Source organism: Peromyscus leucopus, chromosome 13, assembly GCF_004664715.2.
Source record: "Peromyscus leucopus breed LL Stock chromosome 13, UCI_PerLeu_2.1, whole genome shotgun sequence".
Lineage (NCBI taxonomy): Eukaryota > Metazoa > Chordata > Mammalia > Rodentia > Cricetidae > Peromyscus > Peromyscus leucopus.
Genome location: NC_051074.1, coordinates 7,993,219 through 8,019,677, shown reverse-complemented (window position 1 = coordinate 8,019,677; position 26,459 = coordinate 7,993,219). Strand labels below are relative to the sequence as shown.

The window sequence follows — 26,459 nt, the reverse complement described above, 5'->3', positions numbered from 1 at the left end:
CAGAGACACATGTTAGTGAGGAGCCGTGGCTATTCACCATAAAGGAATGAACTGCACCCATGCAGCCTGTCTCCTCTTGGTTGGTCAGTCTTCAGTCTACTGAGGATAACCTTCACCTCCAAAGTTGGATTTCAGTTACAGTATCTCCTGTTATTTTGTCTACTGACTGTGTGTGGACTATTCATCCTTTACATGGAATTCTAAGCAAAGGAAAAGCTTTTTTTTAGAGAAAGGGTCTCAGGTGTAGTCCTAGCTTGCCTGGAACTCGCTATTACTCCAGGCTAACTGAAACTGTGTCAATTCTCTTGTCTCTGCCATCTGAGTGCTTGGATTACAGGCATGTGCCACAACACCCATCAAAAAAGCATCATTGGAACAACATACACACGAAAAAAGTTGTTTAAGACCCAGAAACAGTGACGGCAACAAAAATGATAGAGGGAATGAGTGAGGACTAGTCTGTAATTTATCTGTCAGGCATAACCCAAAACATAATTCCTCCAACGGGGTAACTATTTTATCTGTGAAAGAAGGAACCATTTGCCCAAAGTGTGTAGTAGCCACACCCTCCAATGCTGAGGCTGGTCTCTCTTCTCTCCCACACTCCCCAGTCTGGGAGTAGCAAGCCACAACCTCATGGTGCTCCTGCATGTTTCCTGGTGGCCAGTGAGGCTGAGCACCTCATAGGCTGATGAATGGTGTCCTCCTATAGCCTGAGCCCTTTGTCCAGTGTTAATGCTTTCAAATTGAATACTTAAATACAAGGATAACAAGTAGTTCAGGGATACTCTTTCAGTTTTGTGTTTATAGTTTATTATTATTTGTTGTATGGCGTGTTTTCGTTTTGAGACAGGGTCTCAATTATGGTGCCCTGGCTGGCCTGGAACTCAGAGATCCAAAAGGCATGTACCACCACACCTGACAGTATTTTTAAAGCTTCTGCATGGGTTGATGGCACAGGCTACATTTCTCAGACAAAAAAAGACCAGACAAGAGGCATTCAGGCACAGGTTATCTTCCTTACGCAGTGCTTACTGAGGAGAATGGAGAAACAAGAGAGGCACCCTAAGAACAGCCTCAGGACCCAACCCTTTACAACGGAGGTAAGAAGCCTGCTTCCCAGGGTAGCTGAACATGAGGCAGTGCCTTGTTAGCCTCCCCAAGTCTTCCTGTCAGAGAGGATCTGCATCAACGGTAGTTGTCTAGACCAGACAGCCACCATTAATACCCTGGAGTATTAGGAAAAGGGTCTACACAGGCAAGCTCAAATGCTCTACTATGAAAAGAAGCTCCCCTTTCTCTTCTGCAGTTCTTTTCTTCAGAGACCAGGAACCTCCCAGGGAAGGTTGAAACTGCTAGGCCTTGACCTTATACCACTGTGAGAGCAGGACAGTCTACAGCTGACGAGACACAGGGAAGCTACCCACTCAGAAAGGACATTATGGAATGGATCTTCAGTGCAAGTGTCTGAGGTCATTGAAGCCGGGCTCCTGCTGTTTTCCTTACCCACGCCTTCCTCCTTGTTAGTTAACATCAGCCATAAACTGGGACTGTGGTTGTTCATTAAAGGAGGTGGAAACAGAGCACCACACTGCACAGTGAGGACCAGCAGGGCCCTGGCAACAGTAAGAGCTACTTCGGTTTGGCCTAGGCATTTCTGAATTGTAGCCAAGCGAGATCCCCTTACAGGAGTGAATTTGAAGAGGCTCACACATGTGCAGAAGGGAGGAAGGGACTTACCTTAGACATATTTCTCCTGTTTCTGTGATGTTGGGGTGCCAGATTTTAGTCAAGCATTTTACCTTGGGAGGCTGCAACACAGAGAGAGGTCACAAGTCTCCCCAGTACATACCTGCAATGTGCATGTGTGTACTCACACACAGGAGCGCACACCCACTCCACCCCTTGGTCTCAAATTGCTATGCCTAAGTCACAGACCCACAGCTGACCATTACTGCTCCAGTCAGATGTATGTGCAGACACTAGTGCTACAGTTTCCTAGACAAGGTTAGTCTACTTTATTCTTTGTTTACATTTGTATGCGTATATGAATATATGTGCACATTTGTGTTCAAGTGTGGTGTAGGATCCCTCCGAGCTGGAGCTCCTGGTGCACGTGCTCTCATTCCACACCTTTGACCACAGTCTGCACAGCCCATCGCACCCAATCCCTGCCTCTGAACCAAATGGGGTGACTAACTGCACCCTCTCTGCCATCCCCACCCTCAAAGGTGGTGCTCTCGCCTTCTTTTTGGAATCCCTATAAATCCACTCTCCACCATTTACCCATCTGTCTAGCTACTTACCATTTTTATCACTTCAACTTTCTATATATCACCTTACTTCCCTACTGATCTACCCTCAAAAGCAAAGCCGTATGTGACAGTCTTTGGTATAATCAGTACGTAATATGACCTTTGTGGTGGTAATCTAATTGTACTGAAATATTATTTTGATTGTATGTTAATAAATAAAGTTGTCTGGGGGTCAGAGCTATTAGAGCCATAGCAAGAGTGTGGCGGTGGTGGCACACGCCTTTAATCCCATAAGATCTCTGTGTGTTCAGGGTCAGAGCTATTAGAGCCATAGCAAGAGTGTGGCGGTGGTGGCACACGCCTTTAATCCCATAAGATCTCTGTGTGTTCAGGGATACAGTCAGCATTGGAGACATATACCTTTAAGACCTAGGGGGCTGTACATTCAGACAGTGACGAGGCAGTCATGTGTTTGGGTTTACAACAAATGAGAAGGCAGAACGACATACTATAAAAAAACAAACCGACAGGAAGTAGGTCTCTTTTCGCGAAGCTGGGACAGCAGAAGGAAGGGTGAGATTTAGCTCTGAGCTCTGACCTCTCGACTTTCTCTTTTACATCGTTTCTGTGTTTCTTATTTAATAAGACGGTTGGTTACATCAACATCTGGCGCCCAACGTGACAAGAATCCATTAAAAACTGCTTGGCTTGGCGGCAGGTCCGCTTTCCCGCAAGGGCGGCAGGCGGCCCGCGGCGGCAGTGGCCCGCGGCGGCCGGCGGCGATCGGCTTCTTAGTCCGAGCCTGGGTCTAGTTCTGCTTGACCTCAGGCTGGACTATCGGTGAGCTGCTTGCTTAAATCCTGCTTGCTTAAAGCCGGTGCTACAAACAACTCAGAGTTGCCCTGCCGAACAGGGCCCTGCCAGTAAAGCCAAAGCACGTGGTCGGAGCTTAAGGAAGCCAGACCCAAGCCTTGATTCGGCACAAGAGGGAACACGTGGCTGCATTTAAACTTTAGCCAGCTACGCTTTCTTGCGCTCTCTCTCTCTCTCTCTCTCTCTCTCTCTCTCTCTCTCTCTCTCTCTCTTTCTCTTTGGATTTACACCTGGGACACTAGGTGGCTGTTTTGAAAATCCCCTCGGATTTCTACTGTTCTACGCAGATTTGGTAAGTCATAATATATCAGATATTTTAAAGGAAACTATCTAAAAGAGAATTTTTTTCCACGTTTAAAAAAAAAATGGGTTTTATGTGTACATTGGAAGAAAATTGGTTTTTGTTCGAAATTTTAGGCAGTCTGGCAATGGAACAACTATATAATATTAGTATTGGTGGAATTATGCACCTTATCACTATAATAATCCACATTTTAATATTTAAAAAGATAGTCAATTTAAGTGCCAGGATAACAGCTTTAGAAGAACTTGCTAAACCTGTAAAAATTCAGACAGAAGAAATTAACAGTGAAGTTGTTTCAAGTCGGGATCATAAGGTTGCAGAAAGAAAGCCTGTTTTCACACAGTCACCCTTAATTTATCCTGTAACCGTACAGCAGATGCCTGATCAAATGGCTACACAAAATAATTGGGCTCCAATTGAAATGTTGGATTTAAAAAGGTTTAAGGAGGCAATAGTATCTTATGGCATGCATTCCCCATATGTAAAGCAAATGTTAAACTCTTGGTCAACATATAATAGGATAGTACCACAGGACTGGCGGGACCTCGCACAAGGTGTTCTGGAACCCAGCCAGAGACTTCAATTTCTGACTTGGTTTAAGGAGGAGGCTAAAAACATAGAAAAACAATGGAGGGATAAAGGAATACAAGTTTGCCAGGATCAGCTTATGGGCGAAGGCCAATATGCTTCAGCACAAACACAATGTTTATATGATGTCCAAACCCTAATTTTATGTCGAACGGCAGCCTTGAATGCATGGGACAAAGTTGAGGAACCAGGAAAAAAATCTGAGTCATTTACAAAGGTGAAGCAAGGCCCAAAAGAGTCTTTTACAGATTTTTTACAAAGACTGGCTTCAGCAGTAAAGAGAATGGTCTCGGATTCAGAAGCTAGTAAGGCAATAATTGAATCTTTGGCCTTTGAGAATGCGAATGCAGCATGCAAAACAATAATCAGGCCATTAAGGGCAAGATCTGCACCTATGGAAGATTGGATTAGAGAAACAATTAATGTTGAAGCTGATGAGCATGATGATACATGGGTAGGAGAAGTAATTTCAAAAGGTTTGAGGAGTGTTAGATGTTTTGGATGTGGAAAGCAAGGACATTTGAAAAGGGACTGTAGACAGGTCATTCCCAGAAACAATGTTTCTTCAAGGAACAATGGCAACAGAAGGCCCCTTCCTTCTGGAGTATGCAGAAGGTGTGGTAAGGGAAAACACTGGACCAACGAATGTAGATCAACAAAGGACAGACAGGGTAATCCTTTGCCTCAGTCTTCGGGAAACTCCCAGAGGGGCCTCAGGCAGGCCCCAGTGCAAATCCAGTTCAAACCTTTCCTGCAGCCATAGAGGAAATGCCTGCTCTGGAGAGCAATTAAATAACCAAATGCCTATTGGAATAAATCATGCTGGTCAGGATGATGAAACAGAGAGAATAGAAAATTCAGGAGAAAACATAAAGAAAATTTTTTGGCAAACTTCTATTAATGAACAAAGACCAAAATTAACAATAAAAATAAATGGTGTTTTGTTGTCTGGTCTGGTAGACACAGGTGCGGACGTTACCATAATTGCACCAGAATTTTGGCATCCAACTTGGCCTCTTCAGGAGGTAAACGTTCAACTGTTAGGAATTGGGACATTATCTCAGGTGAAACAGAGTGCAAGATGGCTCGAATGTATAGGTCCAGAAGGACAGAGAGGAAAATTAAAACCATATGTGGCTAACATAACTATGAACCTGTGGGGTCGAGACTTGTTGCAACAATGGAATACTCAGATTAACATCCCTCCAATCTCAGAAACAAATCATAAACTAGCACATATTACTGAGAGAAATATTAGAAGATATTGTTCTAATGAGTGGTCACCAGCCATCCATATTATACAAGAACAGGGCACAATAACTGATGATCTTCCAAAGACACCAACAGCTCTACCTTTAAAATGGTTAACAGACAAGCCTGTATGGGTCCAGCAATGGCCTTTAACAACAGAGAAACTCCAGGCTTTAGAAGAGCTGGTAGAAGAACAGTTAAATGCTCAGCATATTGAAGAATCAACCAGCCCTTGGAATTCTCCTGTATTTGTTATTAAAAAGAAATCTGGTAAATGGAGAATGGTAACAGACCTTAGAGCAATTAACAAAGTAATTCAGCCAATGGGCTCTCTACAATCTGGGATGCCTTTGCCTACTCTGTTACCAAAAGGATGGCCTCTCATAGTTATTGATTTAAAAGACTGTTTCTTTTCAATACCCTTACAAGAAAAAGACAAAGAAAGATTTGCTTTTACAGTGCCTACTTATAATAATTCTCAACCGGTTAAAAGATTTCAATGGAGGGTCCTCCCACAGGGAATGTTGAATAGCCCAACTCTGTGCCAATATTTTGTACAACAGCCATTGGAAGTGATACGTAAAAAATTTCCTAAATCTGTAATTTATCATTATATGGATGATATTTTACTAGCTGACTCAAATGCAGATACTTTAGAAATAATATTTGAAGAAGTAAAGAAAATTTTGCCTTGCTGGGGATTACAAATTGCTCCTGAAAAGATACAAAGAGGAGATTCTATTAATTATTTAGGATATAAAATAGAGCTACAAAAAATTAGACCCCAAAAGGTGCAAATTCGGAGAGATAGACTACAGACTCTTAATGACTTTCAAAGATTATTTGGAGACATTTCTCATCTACGAACTATTGTTGGGGTAAAAAATGATGAACTGACTAATTTGTTCAAAACCTTAGAAGGTGACAAGGACTTAAATAGTCCAAGAGAATTATCACCTGAAGCTGAGAAAGAATTAGCCTTGGTAGAAAAGAAAGTGCATGAAGGACACGTGAATCGTATTGATCCAACGCTGGATTGCATTTTAGTTATCTTACCTTCTAGGCGTTCTCCTACTGGAATATTAATGCAGAGGGAAGATATTATATTGGAATGGATATTTTTACCAAATAAACCAAATAAAAAATTAAAAACTTATGTGGAAAAAATCTCTGACTTGATTTACAAAGGAAAATTGAGACTTCGTCAATTAGCAGGCATAGACCCAGCAGAAATTGTCGTACCATTAACTAAGGAGGACATTGAAAAATTATGGACAGAAAGTGAACCTTGGCAAAGAGCTTGCAGTAATTTTTTGGAAGAAATTAACAGCAAATATCCCAAAAGCAATAGAATTGATCTTATAAAGAGAGCTGAATGGATCTTGCCTCAAATTGTACGGCAAAAACCCATATCTGGAGTTCGTACATTTTATACAGATGCCAACAAAGAAGGAAAGGCTGGTTACAAATCAGAAAATTTAAGTAAAGTGGTTCAAAGTCCGTATAATTCAGTTCAAAAATCAGAATTGTATGCTATTCTGTTGGTATTAATGGATTTTTCAGAACCTCTCAACATAGTAACTGACTCTCAGTATGCTGAAAGAGTGGTGTTACATATTGAGACTGCAGAATTTATCCCTGATGCTTCAGAATTAACTTCACTATTTATTCAATTACAAGATACAATCAGGAAAAGGGATCATCCTTTATATATAACTCACATTCGATCCCATACTGGTCTGCCAGGCCCTCTAGCACAAGGCAATGATGAGATTGATAAATTATTGATAGGAAATGTGCTGGAAGCCTCAGAATTTCATAAAAAACATCACGTCAATAGTAAAGGTTTAAAAAAGGATTTTTCCATAACCTGGCAACAAGCCAAAGAAATAGTAAAGAAATGTCCTACTTGTTCCGTCTACAATCAAACGCCATTACCAGCAGGATGTAACCCAAAGGGTACTCAGAGAAATGAAATCTGGCAGATGGACGTGTTTCACTTTGCAGAATTTGGAAAATTGAAATATGTACACCACACTATCGATACTTATTCAGGATTTCAATGGGCAACTGCTTTGAGTTCTGAAAAGGCTGATTCTGCAATCACTCATTTGCTAGAAGTTATGGCCATCATGGGTATACCTGCACAAATCAAAACTGACAATGCTCCATCATATGTCTCTGTTAAAATGAAACAGTTTTTTGCTTATTACAATATAAAGCATATTACAGGCATACCACATAATCCTACAGGTCAAGCAGTTATAGAAAGATCAAACAGAACTCTAAAGGATATGCTAAATAAACAGAAATGGGTAACAAAAACCCCCAGAAATAGACTACATAATGCTCTTCTAACTTTGAATTTTCTGAATGCCAATGAGAAAGGAACAACAGCTGCAGAGAGACATTGGATAATAGAAAAAACTACAGAATTAAATCAGCCTATATACTTTAAGGATGTGCTGACCTCAGAATGGAAACCAGGGTATGTATTACATTGGGGACGTGGTTTTGCTTTTGTTTCCACAGGAGAAGATAAGCTGTGGGTACCATCAAAATTGATAAAGGTTCGATTTGAACAAGAGAGACCTCTTAATTGAGGAGGTGATAGTTCATCAACCAGCATGAACATCCAATTTAAACTAACTTGTATCAATAAAACATGCCTTTTCATTTAATCAGATAATAACTTGCGAAAAAGGAACATCCCCAAAATTAGTCTTGGGGAAAGGTTTTTGTTTTTGTCTTTTAGGAAAATGAAGGTTAAGGAATCTGAAGAACACTGGACAAATGAGACAACTGAAGAAAAGGGACAAATCATCTATCCCAAGAAACAGAATGAAACGGTGTATGGGTATATATTATCTAAAAAATTTTATGTCTTCCTAAATGTTTGTTTCTGCTTTTCTCTAAAGATTTAACACTATTGGTTTTCTAATAGTCCCAGTTCAATTAAAATTTAAAGCTGACTTTGGAGTTGGAGAATGGCTCTCTCCTTCTTTAAACTCAAGCATGTTGTTAAAAGGAAAATGCAAACTCCCTGTATCATGCCAGAATAAGAGCCATCTTCTGCTATGGTACAGGACAAAAGCAAAATTAATTAAGGGACTATTCTATTACTAATCTCAACTCTTTGATTCTATTCTGATTCTTTAAACTTTTCTCAAAGTATAAATTTTATATCAAAATTTACAAGATTAATATATATATACATTTTAAACTTGTTAAGATATGAATGGTCACATAGAGTACTAACTAATTCTAGAAAAAAGGCTAGCTGCATATATATGTTTTTGTGTTCGAGTCTCTTATCAGTTTTCTGCAGGAAATCACGGCCAGGCCTAACATCAACTGAAGTCTCCAGAAAGAAGATGGGGCCCCACAACAACAAAATTCCACGTGGACAATAATAATATCATTAAGCTGACAAACATCATCCACAGATCAGCTTTGAACTACAAGGTGCTCAGAGCAAATTTGAGATGACTAGCTGAGATGATCCAGTCTCAAAGACTACTTGAATAAGGACTTGAGATAAACCCTGAACTTTGGCATTATACACAGACTGGATAATGAAGGATATAGTTACCTCTCCTAGAATTTGACAATTAACCTAAAATTTTTCTTTCAGGATAAAGAAAACTTCGCCCATACCCAGCAGGAAGCAATTTTAAGAATACGACGCCCACATTCCCAAAGAGGTGGTGTGGGGCGGGTGGTTTTTTGGTCTTTTTAATGGGTTTTGGGTCTGGGATAATTTTCAGTATTTAGGGGGGTTGGTTACAAGTTATTGTCAAGGGTTAGTAAAAAGGCTAAGCAAAGGAGATTAGATTTAAGGTTCTTGTTTAAAAAAAAAAAAAAAGAAAAAGAAAAGAAAAAGACAATTACTAATTTTAAATACTTTACATTGGATTGGATTGTTTTATATTGTATACAAATTTGAAACTGATATTGCTAGAAAATGCTATATGTATATTTCTAATTGTATTTATTCCATCCATTTAACAATGTAATGCAAATTTCTGATCCTTGAATGTTATTATTATCAACTATTAGGATATAAAGAAATGAAAGCTAGTAGTTAGACATTATCATAGAACTTGTAGTCAGATTAGATATGTTTTAAAAATTAAGCAGAGATGTTTTAGACAGGTCATCTTCAAACCCTTCAGAGATCTACAGAATATGGCATTTAAAATGTTTTAATAACTTAGAAAATTTTTCTTTTTTGAGACATGTCAGCTCCTGGCAGTACTAATCTACTTCAGAGAAAATATGGGCATTGAAGAAACTGCATAAGGAGTCAACTTTCCTTGTGGCAAAAGTTAGCCACTGGACAACAAAGTATCCTCGAATCAACAGGACAAAATGGACAGACAGAACACGAAACAAGGGACTACTGATTCTTGCCAAAACAAGTGTGGTTATGGCTTTATCAAAAGGCATCTTCTGAGGCCAGGACAATACGGCCCCATCCCTGAAATGGCCTTCGCATCCGGAAAAGGTACTGTGCCCTTTTCTTCAAAGCAGCTTAACAGGCAGAGGGCCAATGGATTCTGTTGTACAATGGAACAGCAGCTGAAAGCTCATGCCTCTCGAAAGTAGACTGGCATTTAATAGAGGGATGTGGAGAAGAAGGGGATGCTGAGATGAAGCCATATATACACAGCCAAGAAGAATGGACAGCTGAATTAAAAAACTGTCAACAATTTCCAGAATTTAAAATCCTGAATCATGACAGGACACTAGTGGAATTCAGGTGTTTCTGGTACGTGGACTGCTCTCACCCAATGTGAGGTTGAACTGTTGACCTTGTGTACATCCTACTTCACAAATGAGTCTGTCAGATACACTAAGCCTATAGGCTGAAGATGATGCCCCAACACTGCGGAGAAACCTCAGGTGACTGCCCAGGCAGCTGGCTGTTTCTGTCAACTCACAAAATTTTTTGGAAGTTGCTTGCATGCACTTCCTGTTTTTATTTTTGTTAGCTAATATTATTCCCTTCTTGGGTCTCTGAGGAGTTGAAGATTAGTTAGTTATGGTTGAAGATTAGTTAGTTATAGTTGAAAATTAATTAGGATAGAAAGTGCATTAGATACATCTTGGATTTACCAAAATAGGATAGATAATGGAATTATTTTCTCTGATTTGTCAAATACCTGTTTAGGTATTTATTACTTGTATATATTGTATATAGTTATTGTACTTTTGTATATAGTTTTTCTTTTGTTAGTTATAACCTTTTGCTTTTTTTCTTTTTATTAAAATAGAAAAGGGGAAATGTGGTGGTAATCTAATTGTACTGAAATATTATTTTGATTGTATGTTAATAAATAAAGTTGTCTGGGGGTCAGAGCTATTAGAGCCATAGCAAGAGTGTGGCGGTGGTGGCACACGCCTTTAATCCCATAAGATCTCTGTGTGTTCAGGGTCAGAGCTATTAGAGCCATAGCAAGAGTGTGGCGGTGGTGGCACACGCCTTTAATCCCATAAGATCTCTGTGTGTTCAGGGATACAGTCAGCATTGGAGACATATACCTTTAAGACCTAGGGGGCTGTACATTCAGACAGTGACGAGGCAGTCATGTGTTTGGGTTTACAACAAATGAGAAGGCAGAACGACATACTATAAAAAAACAAACCGACAGGAAGTAGGTCTCTTTTCGCGAAGCTGGGACAGCAGAAGGAAGGGTGAGATTTAGCTCTGAGCTCTGACCTCTCGACTTTCTCTTTTACATCGTTTCTGTGTTTCTTATTTAATAAGACGGTTGGTTACATCAACAGACCTTTTTTTTTTTTTTTAAGTTTTTTGAGACAGGGTTTTTCTGTATAGCCCTGGCAGTACTGGAACTCACTCTGTAGACCAGGCTGACCTCTAGCTCAGAGATCTGCCTGTCTCTGCCTCCTGAGTGCTGGGATTAAAGGTGTGTGCTACCACCGCCCAGCTTATAATATGATCTTCAAGGGACTAATATGTAGCTATAGGTTATTAATTACCTGAAATTCTAAAATTATTGGCCCCTGGAGGTTTGTCATTATACCATAAATAAAATCACAGTCTAAATACATGTGCCCCCCATTTTAAAAATTTACATGAACTACAGAGGCAGAACATCTGCACGATGAATACCTGTTGGACAATGAGTTCCTGTGCTGAAACCCTTCACTGTCCCCCATGTCTCCATGCCTTGTCCCTGGTGTGTGGGGGGAGTGAAGTTTAGGTACAGGATACTCACCACCATGTTGTAGGCATCAGGAACTTCAGTTTCAAACTGAAATTTTCCACCCTGGTAGTAACCCTCATCTATTAAAAACACAAAACAAAACAAAAAAATCTTTAAATAAAAAAAAGGGAACAAAAGCAAACACGAAGTTAGGCTATGGCAAACCGAGAACGAAGAGGTTCACACAGGACCCCAGAGTCCCCAGGTTCCTTCAGCAAAGCTGCACACTGCACAGCCTTGTCTTGCCCCACACGGCCACCAGCAGTACCCGCTCCACAGGCAAAGGTGCCCCCAGAGAAGGGCAGGGTATCCCTCAGAAAGAGAGTTAGTGTGACCCCTTTTAACCCATCTCCTGCCTGGTGAGTTACTCTTTACTGGCCAGCTCCCAGATCCCTTATGAGGATACCATTTTCATGGGGAGGCTGATGAGACCTGACTGCTGTCTGCCCAGCACCTGTGCACAGCTTCCAATCACTCAGCACATGTGTACTCAGTACACCTTCCTGCTAGAGGGCTCAGGACTCGGGCACAGTAGGAATTGGAGAGTTATAACCACTGTTTCAGTGAGTACTTGGTGAGGCTTCCAGGAGAGAACAAGCCCTTAGGAAGTAAATACTGGCAAGAACCTAGGAGGATGTCTACAGGTACCACAGCACACAGTCCCTCTTGCCTATTTGGTTGGACCCAACCTAGCTTCAAGAAGGGGCTGAAGGGGCTGCTGCCAGCAGAGGGTGCCACAGCCTGTCTATCTAACTGTGGCATAAATATACTAAAAGCAGGCTTCTTCAAGAACTTTGAGGCTGTAGGCTAGTGAGATGGCTCAGCAAGCAAAGGTGCTTGCTACCAAACCTGAAGACCTGAGTTCAATCCCCAGGACCCACAAGATGGAGAGACCAACTCCCGCGAGCTGTCCTCTGACCTCCACCCAAGATCCATGGCACATGGACACACAAAACTAAATTAAAAAACAAGCCAACTTTGAGGCCAACACTATGTTATCCAACAGTTAAAGCAGGCATTACCAGATCTTGGCATTCATACTCTGGCAATCTTAAAAAATCTTATTAAATATTATTTGTCCTTTATTTCACAGTCCTTGCTAAATGTTAGTATTGCTGAAATAGCTTGGATTACTGGTTATTTCCACTTCTTCCCAAAGAACTGATGCCCAGTTCTTAGCAAGAGGAGCATCTTTGGGCCAATGATGTGGAAAGCTCCTCGATTTGCTTTTACTTTTGTTAATATTTTAGTTAATGTGCATGTTTATGTGGGCGTCCACAGACGCCTGCAGAGGGTCTTAAGAGCCACGGCCCCAGCTGAAGTTACATGCAGTATGAGCCCTAAGTGAGTACTGTGATCTGGAAGAACAGAAAGAACTACTTACCACTGAATTGTTGATTCAGAAGACCTTTGCCATTTCATTTACGTATTTGGGATGTGTGTGTGTGTATGTGTATTGAGAGAGGGTTTCCCCGAATACCATGGCTGTGCTGGCACTCACTCTGTAGACCACACAGCTTGGCCAGCACACCAGCTAGGTTTCCATTTCTAAGAAGTCAGTTCTACTTCATGGATTCAGCCTCTGGTGTCGTGTTTTTAAAAGGTCTTTCACAACCAAGATTAGATGAATGTCTTAATAAACAATTCACTTATTTCACAAAATATGGTTTTTTTTTTTGTTGTTGTTGTTTTCTTTCCTCCCAAGTGGCTGCTTAACTATTCTCTTTTCTATTTGATACATTAATCTGCTATCAGTTTGACTGAGTTGAGAATACCCTAGGAGACAGTAAGGCACAGCTTTAGGAGTGTCTGTGAGGCCTTTCCAGAAACAAATCCTGAGGACTCAGACCTAAGGAGCCATTCAGTTCAGGATAGGACCATGGAAGTGGGAGCTGGCTGCAGTAGAGACGACGCCCCTGTGTGAGGCTCTTGGGGCTGCATCTTGCCTTTTCCTATACTGCTTTTCTTCCTGTTTGCCATGATGTGAGATCTACCATGCCATCCCTGCATAATGGACTGCCACCCCTAAAATGGTGAGCAAACCGAATCACTCTTCTTTTTAAGATGTCTGTAAGGTCATTTCCTCTTTGTTAATATACCTAGATTTGTGACACAGTAACAAGTCTTGGGAAAAGACACTTGTTGGTACTTTTAGCTCCAAATGTGAGGACTTTTCCTGTAGGTGGCATCTTTACATACACTACAGCACATCCATGTGATCCCAAGGCTTGGCTGACCTCATTCTCTTGACTTCAATCACCATGGTACAGAATCTGTGTCAGGCTTCTTTACTGCAGACCACACAGCCCACTCTAAATTCACCCACAGTGATCCAGAAGAAGGTGTGCTGCAGCCAACCCTCCTGCCATACTGTCCTTTCTCTCTAGCTGGCCTTCTAGTTCATTGATGGCAGTTACTCTGATTTTGTCGTCACAAAGAAGCTAGTGTTCTTCTTCTTCTTCCATCATGCTCCTTCTGCCCAGGAAAGTTTTTATTTAACGATCAGAATGTCTTAAGTAACTAAGATCCACCTGTTTTCTTTTTAAACAAACTCTCCTCTCAGGAAAGCTATCTGCTTCTCAGTCAGCACTTCCCTATTCAAAGCTGCCACCAGACCTGACCCACTTCTCTTTCCTGGATTTGCAGCACACCGTGCAGCCAAGGAGTGGGTTACACTGCAGAAGGCCCGAGCTCAGCTGGGTGGCCTCCCCCGCATCCCCCCCTGGTTCCAGAGGCTGACTACAGTTGGTGAGCTCCCTGACAACCCTCCCACACCTGGCTCAACAGCCCAGATAGCCCAAGGAGAAGGAGGCCTCCTCTCCTCTAGAGCGGACAAGCAGAAGACTACAGTGTAGAGTGTACCCCGGCCCAGCATAGTGTACCAACTCGTGCTTCTAGCCACAGTTGCTGAAGCTAAACACATTTTACTCTTGGCAACTGGGACTGAATTCTGAACTACAGTAGGAGAAAGCTCCTGGTTCCCTGCCCACTGCTACAGTTAGAGGACTTAACCCTTCCTTCCACTGAAGCTTTGCAACCTGCTTCCTCTTGCCTTCAAGGAATCACACAGATGATGAGTAACTCCAGGGAAGAAAGTTTCTAGGGTTTCATGGACACTAACACTTGGACAGAACCAACTTCCACATCTGCCCTACCCCAGAATTACTATGTGCTCTCAAAGTCCAGAGGTCACACCAACTTCACTTTGCTCCTCGAATTTCACCTTTCCCTACTTTACACCCCCACCCCCGCCACACACACACACAGTTCACCATTCGGATGTTTAAACAGGTTCAGAGGTTTGGGAGTAGCAGCAGGAACCTGTTGTGTTGCCCCAAATCTAAGGTGCTTCTTCAAGGCAGAGTGGCACTGGATATACTGTTTTGGGTCAGAAACTACGCAGAGATGATTAAAGTTTCATTTAGAAAATCCAGTCTCAAACTGGACAACCTGTAATCCCACCACTCAAAAAGTATAGGCAGGATGATCAGAAGTTCGACATCCTTGGCTACATAGTAAGTTAAGAGACCAGTCAAAAATGGATGGAACTAGAAAATATCATCCTGAGAGAGGTAACCCAGACTCAGAAGGACAAACATGGTATGTACTCACTCATAGGTGGATACTAGGTATAAAGCAAAGGACAATCAGACTGCAACCCACAGAACCATGGAGGCTACATAGCAGGGGGGACCCGAGGATGACTGTGGCTTATAATAAGTTTTGGTTTTACTCAATTACTGGGCAAGCTTCAGTGAAACATTTCACTATTAGGATAAGAATTTATACTGTATCAAATTGACAATAAAAATAAATTAATTAATTAATTAAGAAAAAGAGAGATCATCACCATTATAGCAGGGAGCATGTCAGCAGGCATGCTTAAGACATCTTAAACTGCCGGGCGTTGGTGGCGCACGCCTTTAATCCCAGCGCTCGGGAGGCAGAGCCAGGCGGATCTCTGTGAGTTGGAGGCCAGCCTGGGCTACCAAGTGAGTCCCAGGAAAGGTGCAAAGCTACACAGAGAAACCCTGTCTCGAAAAAACCTAAAAAAAAAAAAAAAAAAAAAAAAAAAAAAAAAAAAAAAAAAAAAAAAAGACATCTTAAACCACAAGCAGGAAGCAGAGAACAAATAAAAATGGTGGGAGGCTACGAAACCTCAAAGCCCACCCCCCCAAGTGATGTACTTCTTCCAGCAAGGCTGCACCTCCTAAGCCTCTCCAACAGTACCAAGCACCTGGGTACTCAAATTAAAATGACTGAGCCTGTACAGGGCACTCATTCAAATCACCACATTCCGGGCTGGAGGGATGGCTCAGCAGTTAAGAGCACTGGCTGCTCTTCCAGAGGTCCTGAGTTCAGTTCCCAGCAACCACATGGTGGCTCACAGCCATCCGTAATGAGATCTGGTGCCCTCTTCTGGCGTGCAGGCATGCATGCAGTTGGAACACTGTATACATACATATAAATAAATAAATCTTTCAAAAAAAAAAAAATCACCACATTCCACTTCCATGTCCCACAGACTCATGGTTATAATGCAAAATGCATTAAGTCCAACTTCAAGAGTCTCTTCTGAGACTCAAAGGCAGTCTCTTCATTGTAAGCCCCTTATAAAATAAAAAACCAATGACATACTTCCAACATACAATGTCAGAGAATATACATTTCCATTCCAAAAGGGAGGAATCTGGCTACAGTGAGTTAACACCAGAGCAAAGCAAGACTGAAACCCAGCAGGGCAAACTCCAAATCCTGCAGCTCCACGGCTGGTGTTAGATGGTGTGGATGGGTTTGCCCAGTGGACTGTGCTGCCTACCTCTTTCTGAACTAGTTCCAATTTCTGTGTGCAGCAATCCTTGGCAGAAATCCCAAGACTCTGGCATCTTCAACATCTTGGGGTCACCAATGCTCAACTCAAGCTTCATTCTCACAGCTTCATGCAAGGGGCCTCCTCTGAAACCGTGGAGGAAGATTCCACAACCCCTTTAAATATTCTTGTATCCTTCATTACTCTAAATCCAGCACCCCATCGACATCACTGCCAAGTTTGGCTACCAACTTGGTTGTTCTTTTCTAGGAGTAGAAAATTGCTTAGTTTTCCTTTCACAAGTTGGAAGCTTGATTGGGTTGGGAGTCTTGTCCTGAGGCCGTGGAATGTGGTAGTTTGAATGAGATGTCCCACATAGTCTCAGTCATTTTAATACTTGTTCCCCTGTAGCTAAAGTTTTATCCAGTCCTGCCTTGCCCACGGTCAGGACAAATCTCTCTCACCTGCCAGTCCCACAGCCACTCAGACCCAAACAAGTAAACACACTTATATTGCTTACAAACTGTATGGCCATGGCAGGCTTCTTGTTATCTAGTTCTTATATCTTAAATTAACCCATTCTATTAGTCTATATGTTGCCATGTGGCTCGTGGCTTACCAGTACCTTACATCTCGCTTTTCATGGCAATGTCTTTCTGTCTCAGTCTTTCACTTCCCAGAATTCTCTTCTCTGCTTGTCCCGCCTCTACTTCCTGCCTGGCTACTGGCCAATCAGTATTTTATTTATTAACCAATCAGAGCAACACATTTAACATACAGAACATCCCACAGCACTCCCCAGTTAGTGGTACTGTTGGGGGGGGGTGTTAAGAGGTGTGGCCTAGCTAGAGGAAGTCCATCACTGGGGTGGGCTTTGGGATGTCAAAGTCTGGCATCATTCCCAGTTCACTCTCTGCTTCCTGCTTGCTGTTAAGATGTGAGCTTCAGCTATGCCTGCCACTATGCCAGCCTGCCGCATGCTTCCCTGATGTGTTATTCCCTGAGACTGTTATTCCCTCTGAAACCATAGCTCGAATAACCCCTTCTGCTGCGGGCCGCAGGAATACATCATAAGAACTCAGCTGGTTATGGCAAAGTCACTACCTGGAGGGATCATGGAATTCCTCCAGAGGAAGCCAAATCCCAAGGAGTTTTTGGTGTTACTTGGCTTGTTACATATCAGCTGTCTTCTGTTATGAAAATCATGTGTGCCTTCATAGTTTTCCCAATTGACTTTTCCCTAAGAAGGGCTAACAGTGTAGACTGATCACTCTCTGGACATACACATTCCAGGTATTTGGAGAACAGCCTCAGGAAAGGCTTTCTCTGGAATCAGATTATCTCCCTTGGCCACTTTCAAGGACTACAGGAAACACCACCCAGGTGGGTGCCCACTGTTAGTCCCAGGTGGACTAACAATGATAACAGCCCACATGCAAGTCTCCTGACTTACAGTAAATTCCACAAGGAGACACCACCTAGGAGAGGTGGACATTAAGTAATAGCTTTACACAATTTAGCTCGGACCCTCCCTTTATATACCGAGACCTCCAGGAGGCAGAAAGAAGAGAGAAGAGAATGGAAGAACTAGATGGGTAAGAACTTGAGAGGAACAAACTGAGATGGGGAAGAAGTAGATTGAAGGGCTACAGGAGAGTACTAGAGGAACGAAATGGAAGATGAGAAAGAGCCAGATGGGGAAGAACAAGATGAAGTAGAACGAGAAGAGGAGAGAGGAGACGGGAGAGGAGATGATATGGGAAGGAACAAAATGGATGAGAACCTAGAAGGGGCAGAACTAGATGAAGGAATTAAGATAGAATCTAGAGGGGATCATAGACAAGTGTAGAGAGAAATCAGGCTAAAGATGACCTAAATATGAGAGCAGAATATAAGCTTATAACTGTCACAGAATAATAAAGTATATGGACTAAGGAGTTTCGTGTACATAGATTCATTTTTCATCAAAGATTAATTATCAGCTGGTTGTAGATTCTTCCCGGACCCTGGGAGGGGACTATCGAGGGGCTGGACTCCCATAGTCCTCGATACCCTTCCTCTTACAAATTTGCCTTGGCCATGATGTTTTATCACAGCAATAGAAAACAGATTGACACCTTTGAAGTACAGAGACAAAAAGATGTAACTATAACATGTCAGCTTATTTATATAAATAAAGTAGTTATAGCTATAAAGACAAATGAAAGAGACTGGTATTAATGAACTTCTGCTTCTGGCTTGAATTAATTAATATTCATTCACAAGGCCAGGCAGTGGTAGCACATGCCTTTAATCCCAGCACTCGGGAGGAAGAGGCACGTGAATCTCTGTGAGTTCGAGGCCAGCCTGGTCTAGAGAGTGAGTTCCAATTGACCAAGGTTACACAGAGAAACCCTGTCCCGAAAACCCCAAATAAATACTCATTCACAAATATCAACTCTACTGGAGAAAATGCTAATAGTAGCTATCTTCATTCCCAGAGATCACTGTACATGAAATGTTATCTCATGTTTAATAGCATAAAAATCTGTAACATATTGCTTAAACTATAAGTTCCTCCAACAAGACTCAGTAAGTGTCTACCTCATGCCAGACACTGCTCTAAGCACTGGGGACATAAGGGACAATGTCTGCCTTTGGGAAGCTTACATTCTGATGGAAAAGAGAACAAATAAGCTATATAGTGTAAGATGAACACAACAGCAAGGAGGGGCTGCATTTTAGAGAGGTTTCTGGGTGAGAGCAAGACTTAAGAGAAGGTGAGATGAGGTAGAGAGCAGTGAGGGTTTAGAGCTAAACATGATTATAGAGAAACATAAAGCAGGGGAAAAATCTATGCTACATAAAGATATGAATGGAACTGAAAAACTGAATGCTGGTTATTTCTTAAATTCCCCAAAACTTATCATTTAAATGCCATACTATTTTGGACACTTAACATGCCTTGAATACATTAATTTTATTATATTTCTTTACTTATTTTAGTGCGTTGTGTGTTTAGTGTTAGTATGCTCATATGCACATAAAGATGTGAATGTGGAAGTCAGGTCAACCTGGAGGGGTCTCCTTCCACAATATGAACTCCAGGGAGTGAACTCAGGTTGTCAACAGGTACCTTTCCCCAACGAGCTTCTTACTGCCTATCTCTACAGGTGACCACCAGAATGTCCTTAGGAATGCTGGGCAAGCACTCCTATTTCTGAGCTACAACTCAGCTCAGAAGCTATTTATAACAATGGTACTGAATGGCCTGAGAATTCTCAGGAGAATATGGCTGGAAGCTGTGTGTTAGGGAAGGGGAGAAATCAGCATGAAACAGATGACATGCCTGATGAGTACCATCACAAGTAACATCACCCCAACAGAGTTCTTGGAAGGAGCAAAGAAGAGAGCATGAGTGTTTCTTCAAAGTCAGAAGACACTGCTGGCAGACAGCTCAACACCACATTCCTAAGTACACATAGAAGGGAACTGCCATCTGTTTGTAGGGTTATTTGAAAGAGTCACCAAGGGAGGAAAATCTGTTCTTAGAAAGTATCCTTTTCTCACAGTGGTTAACCTCATAGTAAAATCAGAAATCACTAGAAAGAACAGGGATGGAAGTATGAATGAGACTAAGTCTCATGTCTGAAACTGTGACACATAAGGGTAAATCACATGCAAGGTTCTGCATGATCACCACATGTCCTAGACATCAGCAGGGTAAACAACCATTCCTAACAACTTCTGCCTCAGTAAAAACCTACAATTCAAGTGGAAGGCACACCTCTCATATGACTTAGAAATTCCACTCAGACAGAAATAAAGGGAAAGATCTATGCATTAACAAAAGCTTTCACACAAATACAAGTAAACTACGGTAGGAAAATCAGAAAGACTAGTGGTGGGGTGGCAAGGAGGCAAAAGGGAACCCCAGGAGGTGGCGACGCTCCTCATCTTTGTCAGGGTTGTGGAGATGATACAACATAAAGATTCTGAAACTCTAAGTTGTGCAACTCAGGTCAGCACATCTGACTGTTTGTAATTTTATTCCTCAGTAAAACTGCTTTAAAAAGGAAAAGTTAAGCAGTTCATAGTGGCACATATCTTTAATCCCAGCACCAGGAGGCAGAGGACCGCCAGAGCTACACAGTGAATGAAACCCTGTCTCAAACAAACAAACAAACAAACAAACAAACAAACAAACAAACAAACAAAGAATGGTGACTCGTGCCTACAATCCTAACACGCTGGAGGCTGAGGCAGCGAGTTCTTGATTTGAAGCCTGTCCAAACTATATAGCAAGCCCCTGGCCAGCCTGGGCTATATGCGAACTCTGTCTCTAGAGAAACAAATCACTGTTACTTTTAAGTTTATGGCCCGGTCAGTCTTTAGCCTCCAACACCATGTCAGAAGGGCTGAAGCAAATTCCCTGGCCCGACTGTTGGGAGCTGGGCCAGTTTCTAGGTTTCTGTCTTGCTTCATTTTACTTGTGTTCACTTACTAGTACTATTCTGTCTCACCATTCAATTACTTTCCCTCTTATTCTCTGAAACCTGTATCTATTCCTAAGCATGAAGGACCATTACAACACAAAATGATGGAAAGTGAGGACAGATGCTGCAAATAGTGTAGTCCTTCACCATAATCATCTAGGGTCTATGTCACACGCATGATTCAGTTTTTAGATCTAATTGTAAGGCTATGGCCTGCAAAGAAGCCAGCTTCAGAACCACACCTTCATACTCAGGCATGGAGCTACAACTTCCCTGTTCAGCATCTACACTTTTTTTCAACATTAAGAGGAGCATGACTGTACTCCCCCCCACCCAAAATCACAATTCTAGGCACATTTTTAGAATGGGCAGATTTCTGCCATAGCCATATGCAATTAAAAGCAAAGCTTTCCGCTCTTGATTCTGATTTTCACAATCAGAGCCTACATTCAGTGAGCAGAGAACATGCTGAATATATAGTTCAATGTATTCCTAGGCACTAAAAAATCTTTTATCTCCTGCTGGAATAGTGAACACCGACCCTGTAAAACAGTTGTTTCCCTGTCAGAGACACTCGGGGATAAAGGTGTGGTCATGTTATCTCAGTAATCATATTCATAGGATTTAGTAAAAATAAAAGAAGAGGCAAAACAAGGAGAGGAGAGGAGAAACACTCGGAGGAAAGCACAGAAACACAACCACGGGACACTAATCAGTGTGGAAAAAACAAGGGTCTGTAAGCAGCCAAGGACTGAAGAAGTAGACTACAGGAGCCACTGGCTGACAGAGCCTAGCTCACCACAATACAAAAGCCGGAGTACCTAGTGAACAACATCCTTCACAGTGACCGTGGGATGACAGAAGGCACCTGTGTATTCAGTGCTCCTTAACATAGAATACAGATGTTTCAGAATGGGCAGGGCCTTCACCATCTCACCCACTCAAAGATAGCAGGCATGCAAAGCACCCCACATCTAAATATGGAGGAAACTACTGGCATCACACTAAAGTTACACTCTGGAAAACCTTCGCATAGGTTTCTGGGTTTTTCTGGTTTTGTTTTTTCCAGACAGTGTCTCTGTAGCTTTGGAGCGTGTCCAGGAACTCATTCTGTAGACCAGGCTGGCCTGGAACTCATAAAGATCCATCTGACTCTGCTTCCCAAGTGCTGGGATTAAAGGTGTGCACCACCACCACCTGGCTCCTTCACAGAGGTTTAAGATAGGGTTTTGCTTGGTAGCCCAAGCTGGCCTTGAACTTGTGAACTTCCTGCCTCAACCTCTTGAGTGCTAGGATCATAAGCATGTACCACAGCTGTGAGATGTAAATGAAATTACAAATTATTAAGAGCACTTTGAAACAGGATCCTTATTATTATAATCACTCGCCTCGCAGAGACAAGGCCATGGTTTATTCATGGACTCATTATCACATATCCACATTCTGTACCTCTCACTTTTTAATTAGTTCATGACTCGCTATTCTCAGTTCCTCACTCCTTTTCCCACCTCTCCCAAATAAGACAACATCCTCTATTTCTACAACAAAACTCTCCATCCTCTTTTCTTATTTTTCTGTACATCTCAGTTCAAGTAACAATATGAACTTTACAGTTGCCAAATGATGCCAGAAATCTCTGTGGACTAATTGCTCCAGAACAGCTCTGGACACCTACTCTCAAACTCACAAAGGTCAGACCACTCCAGTCTTAACAAGTGTCACATTAGTTTGTCAGCATGACCTGAGGACAAATCATCCCTTTCCCTTTTCTCTGCATCAGAATCCTTGGAATGGTTTTCACACGTCTGAAGTGCTGACAGCATCGTTTGAATAACACCCTCCTCTGGACACTGTCACTTTGGACAGCAAGTGCAGAAGGGATGCAGCTGATGCAGCTCCCACTCCAGTGTCTCTTTACAAACATTTATGGAGAAACTCTAAGAGCTGATTCCCTTACTCTTCCTACCCCACCTACCCAGAAGTAGCATGAACTGGCTGCCAATGGTTGGCTACTGAAGGCCAACATGGGTTGGTGATTGGCAACTCCTGTTCCAGCATCTTCACTAGAACGTCTGACCAAGGAGATATGCTGCTGCCATGGAGACTAGGCACTTATCAATCCTACGGAGGACAGCTGGTAATCTGTCTGCTACAACCTGGGCCCAAATGGGGTGTATCCATTTAATCCTGATGTTGTCCTATTTGACCCCCACTCTGTAGACGGGGGCCGCAGCTGAGCAGCTAAACAACTTCAGCCAGGTCAGGCTCCTCTGGAGTATTATCCGAGCCCACTCATGACCTCAAAGCCCACACTCAACAGTAGGCTGCAGTCAGCATTCACTGTCTGGCTTTACGGAGTTATCAGGACAGAGTGCCTCACACTCACTTGCTACGCTTTATCTAGCTGCAAGGCATAGGCCTTGTCATAGGGAATAGGGGATCTTACCAAGTCTTAACTTTTAGATACTAGAGGATGTATCCAGAGAAAGACAGATGTGGGTAGACCTTTACTCTTGCTACTTGAAAATTACACAAACACTGAAGTATGCAGGAGCATTTATTACCTGGGCTTACAGTCAGCTGAAAGCAATGAAGCTTGTTTGGATCAGGAAAATGTACTTTACATGTACCTGCAAAAGAAATAGCCATTAGGAAGGTCTGGCGTGAGCAGCTGTCCACATGCTGAGCTAAAGCTAACCTTAACACACAGAAGCCAGTGGTGCTGATTCACAAGGCAACCAGTGAGTCCCTACACTCTAATGGTGGTGATGGTGTTTTTGCCATTCTAGTCTTACTAGTGAATTCCAAATCAAGGTATGTACTTCAAATTTTAACAGGTCACCAAAGAGTTCTTTTTATTAATTAGAGAATTGTGCTATTTACTCTGAAAGAAACTATCCCTCAAAGACATCAATATATGAGAGTAAAAGCTAACTAAACATGGAAAAACCAGGAAAAGAACCAGGTCAAACTTCTGTCCAACTTAACTCTGTACCTAGGAGATTCATAGATATGCATGCCCATCAGAAGTGACGTTAGAAAGAAGTGAGATGTCTTAGAGCTGGCTGCCATCCAGCATTTACCATAACATTGGAGGAAAAAAAAATCTCAGAAATCCACCTGCCTCTGCCTCTTGAGTACAGGGGACACTCATCTTTAATCCTAGCACCTGGGAGGCAAAGGCAAACAGAATTCTGTGAGTTCAAGGCCAACCTAGCCGAGACACTGTCTCAGGAAACCAAAAACCAAAACCTTCACACTCTAACTGGTAACTCAGCTTCCTCTGTCAAACAATGCTTTGCTAAGTCCAGTAGCAATGTTCTGGGCCTACTGCTCACCAAGCAAGAAGGGCCTGAGTCAGGACAAGCTCTCTAGCAAGAAGAGCCACCATAGTCAAGGGTACAGTCAAGGGAAGTTGTCTGTTGCACTGTTTGCCTCCTTCACAAAGGATACAGAAGGACAGCTATCGCTTATGAAGTGCCTTACAGATCTGTAAAAAATACTTAGGAAATTTTCCTATATTAATGTAACTCAGAAGATATAAGTATAAATTCCTTATTGTACCTACTAATGTTATTGCTTAGAAAAGTCCCACTTGTTCAGTTCTATATTGATAAAAATTTCCACAAAAATAGGATGATTCAAATATAGTGAGAAATAACATTAAAGACCATCTAGTCCAATGTTGTTGACTTGGACAGATGACAAGAAGGTTCAGAAGGGTCCAGTGACTAGTCTGAGATCACAGGCTATTCACAAAAGCAAGGTTAGACCCAAAGTAGTAATGGGTTCACAAGTTTACTATTGGTCTTGTTTCATTTTGGTATTTAATAAGCGTGTCATACATAAAACACTGAGATAAAACACAGAATAATTTAAGACTAAGATGGACTTTCTTTTTTACAGTGGGGGAAAAAACCCTCAGCCTATGGGGTAAGAAGCAGTTTTAGATATACATTACCATATTCTTTACTTTAGAAATGAGGAGACTCAGGCTGGAGAGATGGCTCAGAGGTTATGAGCACTGACTGCTCTTCCAGAAGACCCACATTCAATTCCCAGCAACCACATGGCAGCTCACAACTGTCTTTAACTCCAGTTCCAGGGGATCTGACACCCTCAAATAGACACACAAACAGGTGAGACACCAATACACAAAAACTAAAAATAAATCTTTATAAAAAAAGTAAAATCAATTTAGAGCTATGTATACTGAAAACAGGTTTTATTTCCTTATCTTTCAAAATTGTTTCTTTTAGGTTAGTTAAGGAAGTACTGGGCCTTTATTCACTGTCCTCAATTACCTTGAAGGGTTTTATCTTGAGCTTATTTTGAAAATAGAAACAGCATTCTTTGAAATACAGGTCAGAAAAGAGGAAGGCTTAGTAAACACTTCAATCATTATTTCAGATTGGTGGTGTCCATTTGGCACCCTTTTTCTTTTAATGAGGGTTTAAATGTGGAATCTATGAAATGGATTAGCCTTCCAAGAATACATAAACTAGTAAAACGAGTTTTAAAAATTAATGAAACCACCAAAACCAAATAACTAATTTTAAAGCTCAAGAAAAGTTAAATAAAAGTTTATAGATGTATGTATGTATGAATGTATGCATATGTATAAAGCAGAGCTTAGAACTCTACACTTAGTTTTCTTTATACACAACAGGACCTATCTAAGAAGATGTGCATTTTCAGAGAAGCCTCTATGCACTTGTACAGATAGAGCTCCGAAGTCATTCTGCAGTTCTAATCACACTGCTGCAAAGAAAGCTATCCCGACTCAAAAGGACAAACATGGTATGTACTCACTCATAAGTGGATACTAGATGTAAAGCAAAGGATAATCAGACTGCAACCCACAGACCCAAGGAGGCTTCCTAGCAGGGAGGACACTAGGATGACTGTGGCTTATAATAAGTTTTGATTTTATCCAATCACTGGGCAAGCTTCAGTGAAACATTTCACTATTAGGATAAGAATTTGTACCGTATCAAGCTAATGACAGAAAATGCTGGCTGTACTTTCAGGAGGGGAGGCTAAAATCTTTTTAGATTATGGATTAGCCTATAGAAAAAGTCTGTTGTAAATCAAACAGTGAAGGGGAAGATGAATAGAAATCTCACCCAACTTAAGTAAAACATAGCTCTCTGAACAGATGAAGATAGGTTTCTTCTGTATCCCAGAATTTAATCAACATTTATATGTATAATTCATCTATTATTTGGCTTAAAGGGGCTTATTGGGAAATGTTATCATTTTTACTATTTTCTACAGAGAAAATATTTTCCAGTTTCAAATAACCCTGGACTTTTGGATTATAACCTGTTTTTATGTTAAAAAGAGAGAAAGAAGAGGGAGAGAGGGAGAGAGAGGGAGAGAGAGGGAGAGAGAGGGAGAGAGAGAGAGAGAGAGAGAGAGAGAGAGAGAGAGAGAGAGAGAGAGAAAGAAAGAAAGAAAGAGAGAAAGAGAAAGAGAGAAAGAGAGAAAGAGAAAGAGAGGAAGGAAGGAAGGAAGGAAGGAAGGAAGGAAGGAAGGAAGGAAGGAAGGAAGGAAGCAAACTAGCTAGCTAGCTATCCTGATGGCTCTGGAAATATCTGAGAAAGGTTTTTAAACACAGCAAAGAATTAGTCTGAGGTGGCTTGTTGCCTCTTCAGGATGGTGAGTGGCAGG

At 41.7% G+C, this 26,459-nt stretch overlaps 1 protein-coding gene across 6 annotated transcripts in view; it reads right to left on the bottom strand.

The window, feature by feature from the left end:
• Ube2f (ubiquitin conjugating enzyme E2 F (putative)) overlaps window positions 1–26,459 on the bottom strand; it is a 55,635-nt gene that overhangs the window by 7,167 nt on the left and 22,009 nt on the right. For 4 of the 6 annotated variants that reach the window (XM_028880361.2, XM_028880363.2, XM_028880364.2 and 1 more), the window contains 3 exons: window positions 23,351–23,416; window positions 11,514–11,581; window positions 1,741–1,811 (listed from right to left, as the gene is read on the bottom strand). In XM_028880361.2, coding sequence (XP_028736194.1) covers window positions 1,741–1,811; window positions 11,514–11,581; window positions 23,351–23,416 — 205 coding nt within the window. The remainder of the gene's footprint in view (window positions 1–1,740; window positions 1,812–11,513; window positions 11,582–23,350; window positions 23,417–26,459) is intronic. The other 2 variants (XM_037210121.1, XM_037210122.1) reach the window with 1 other exon arrangement.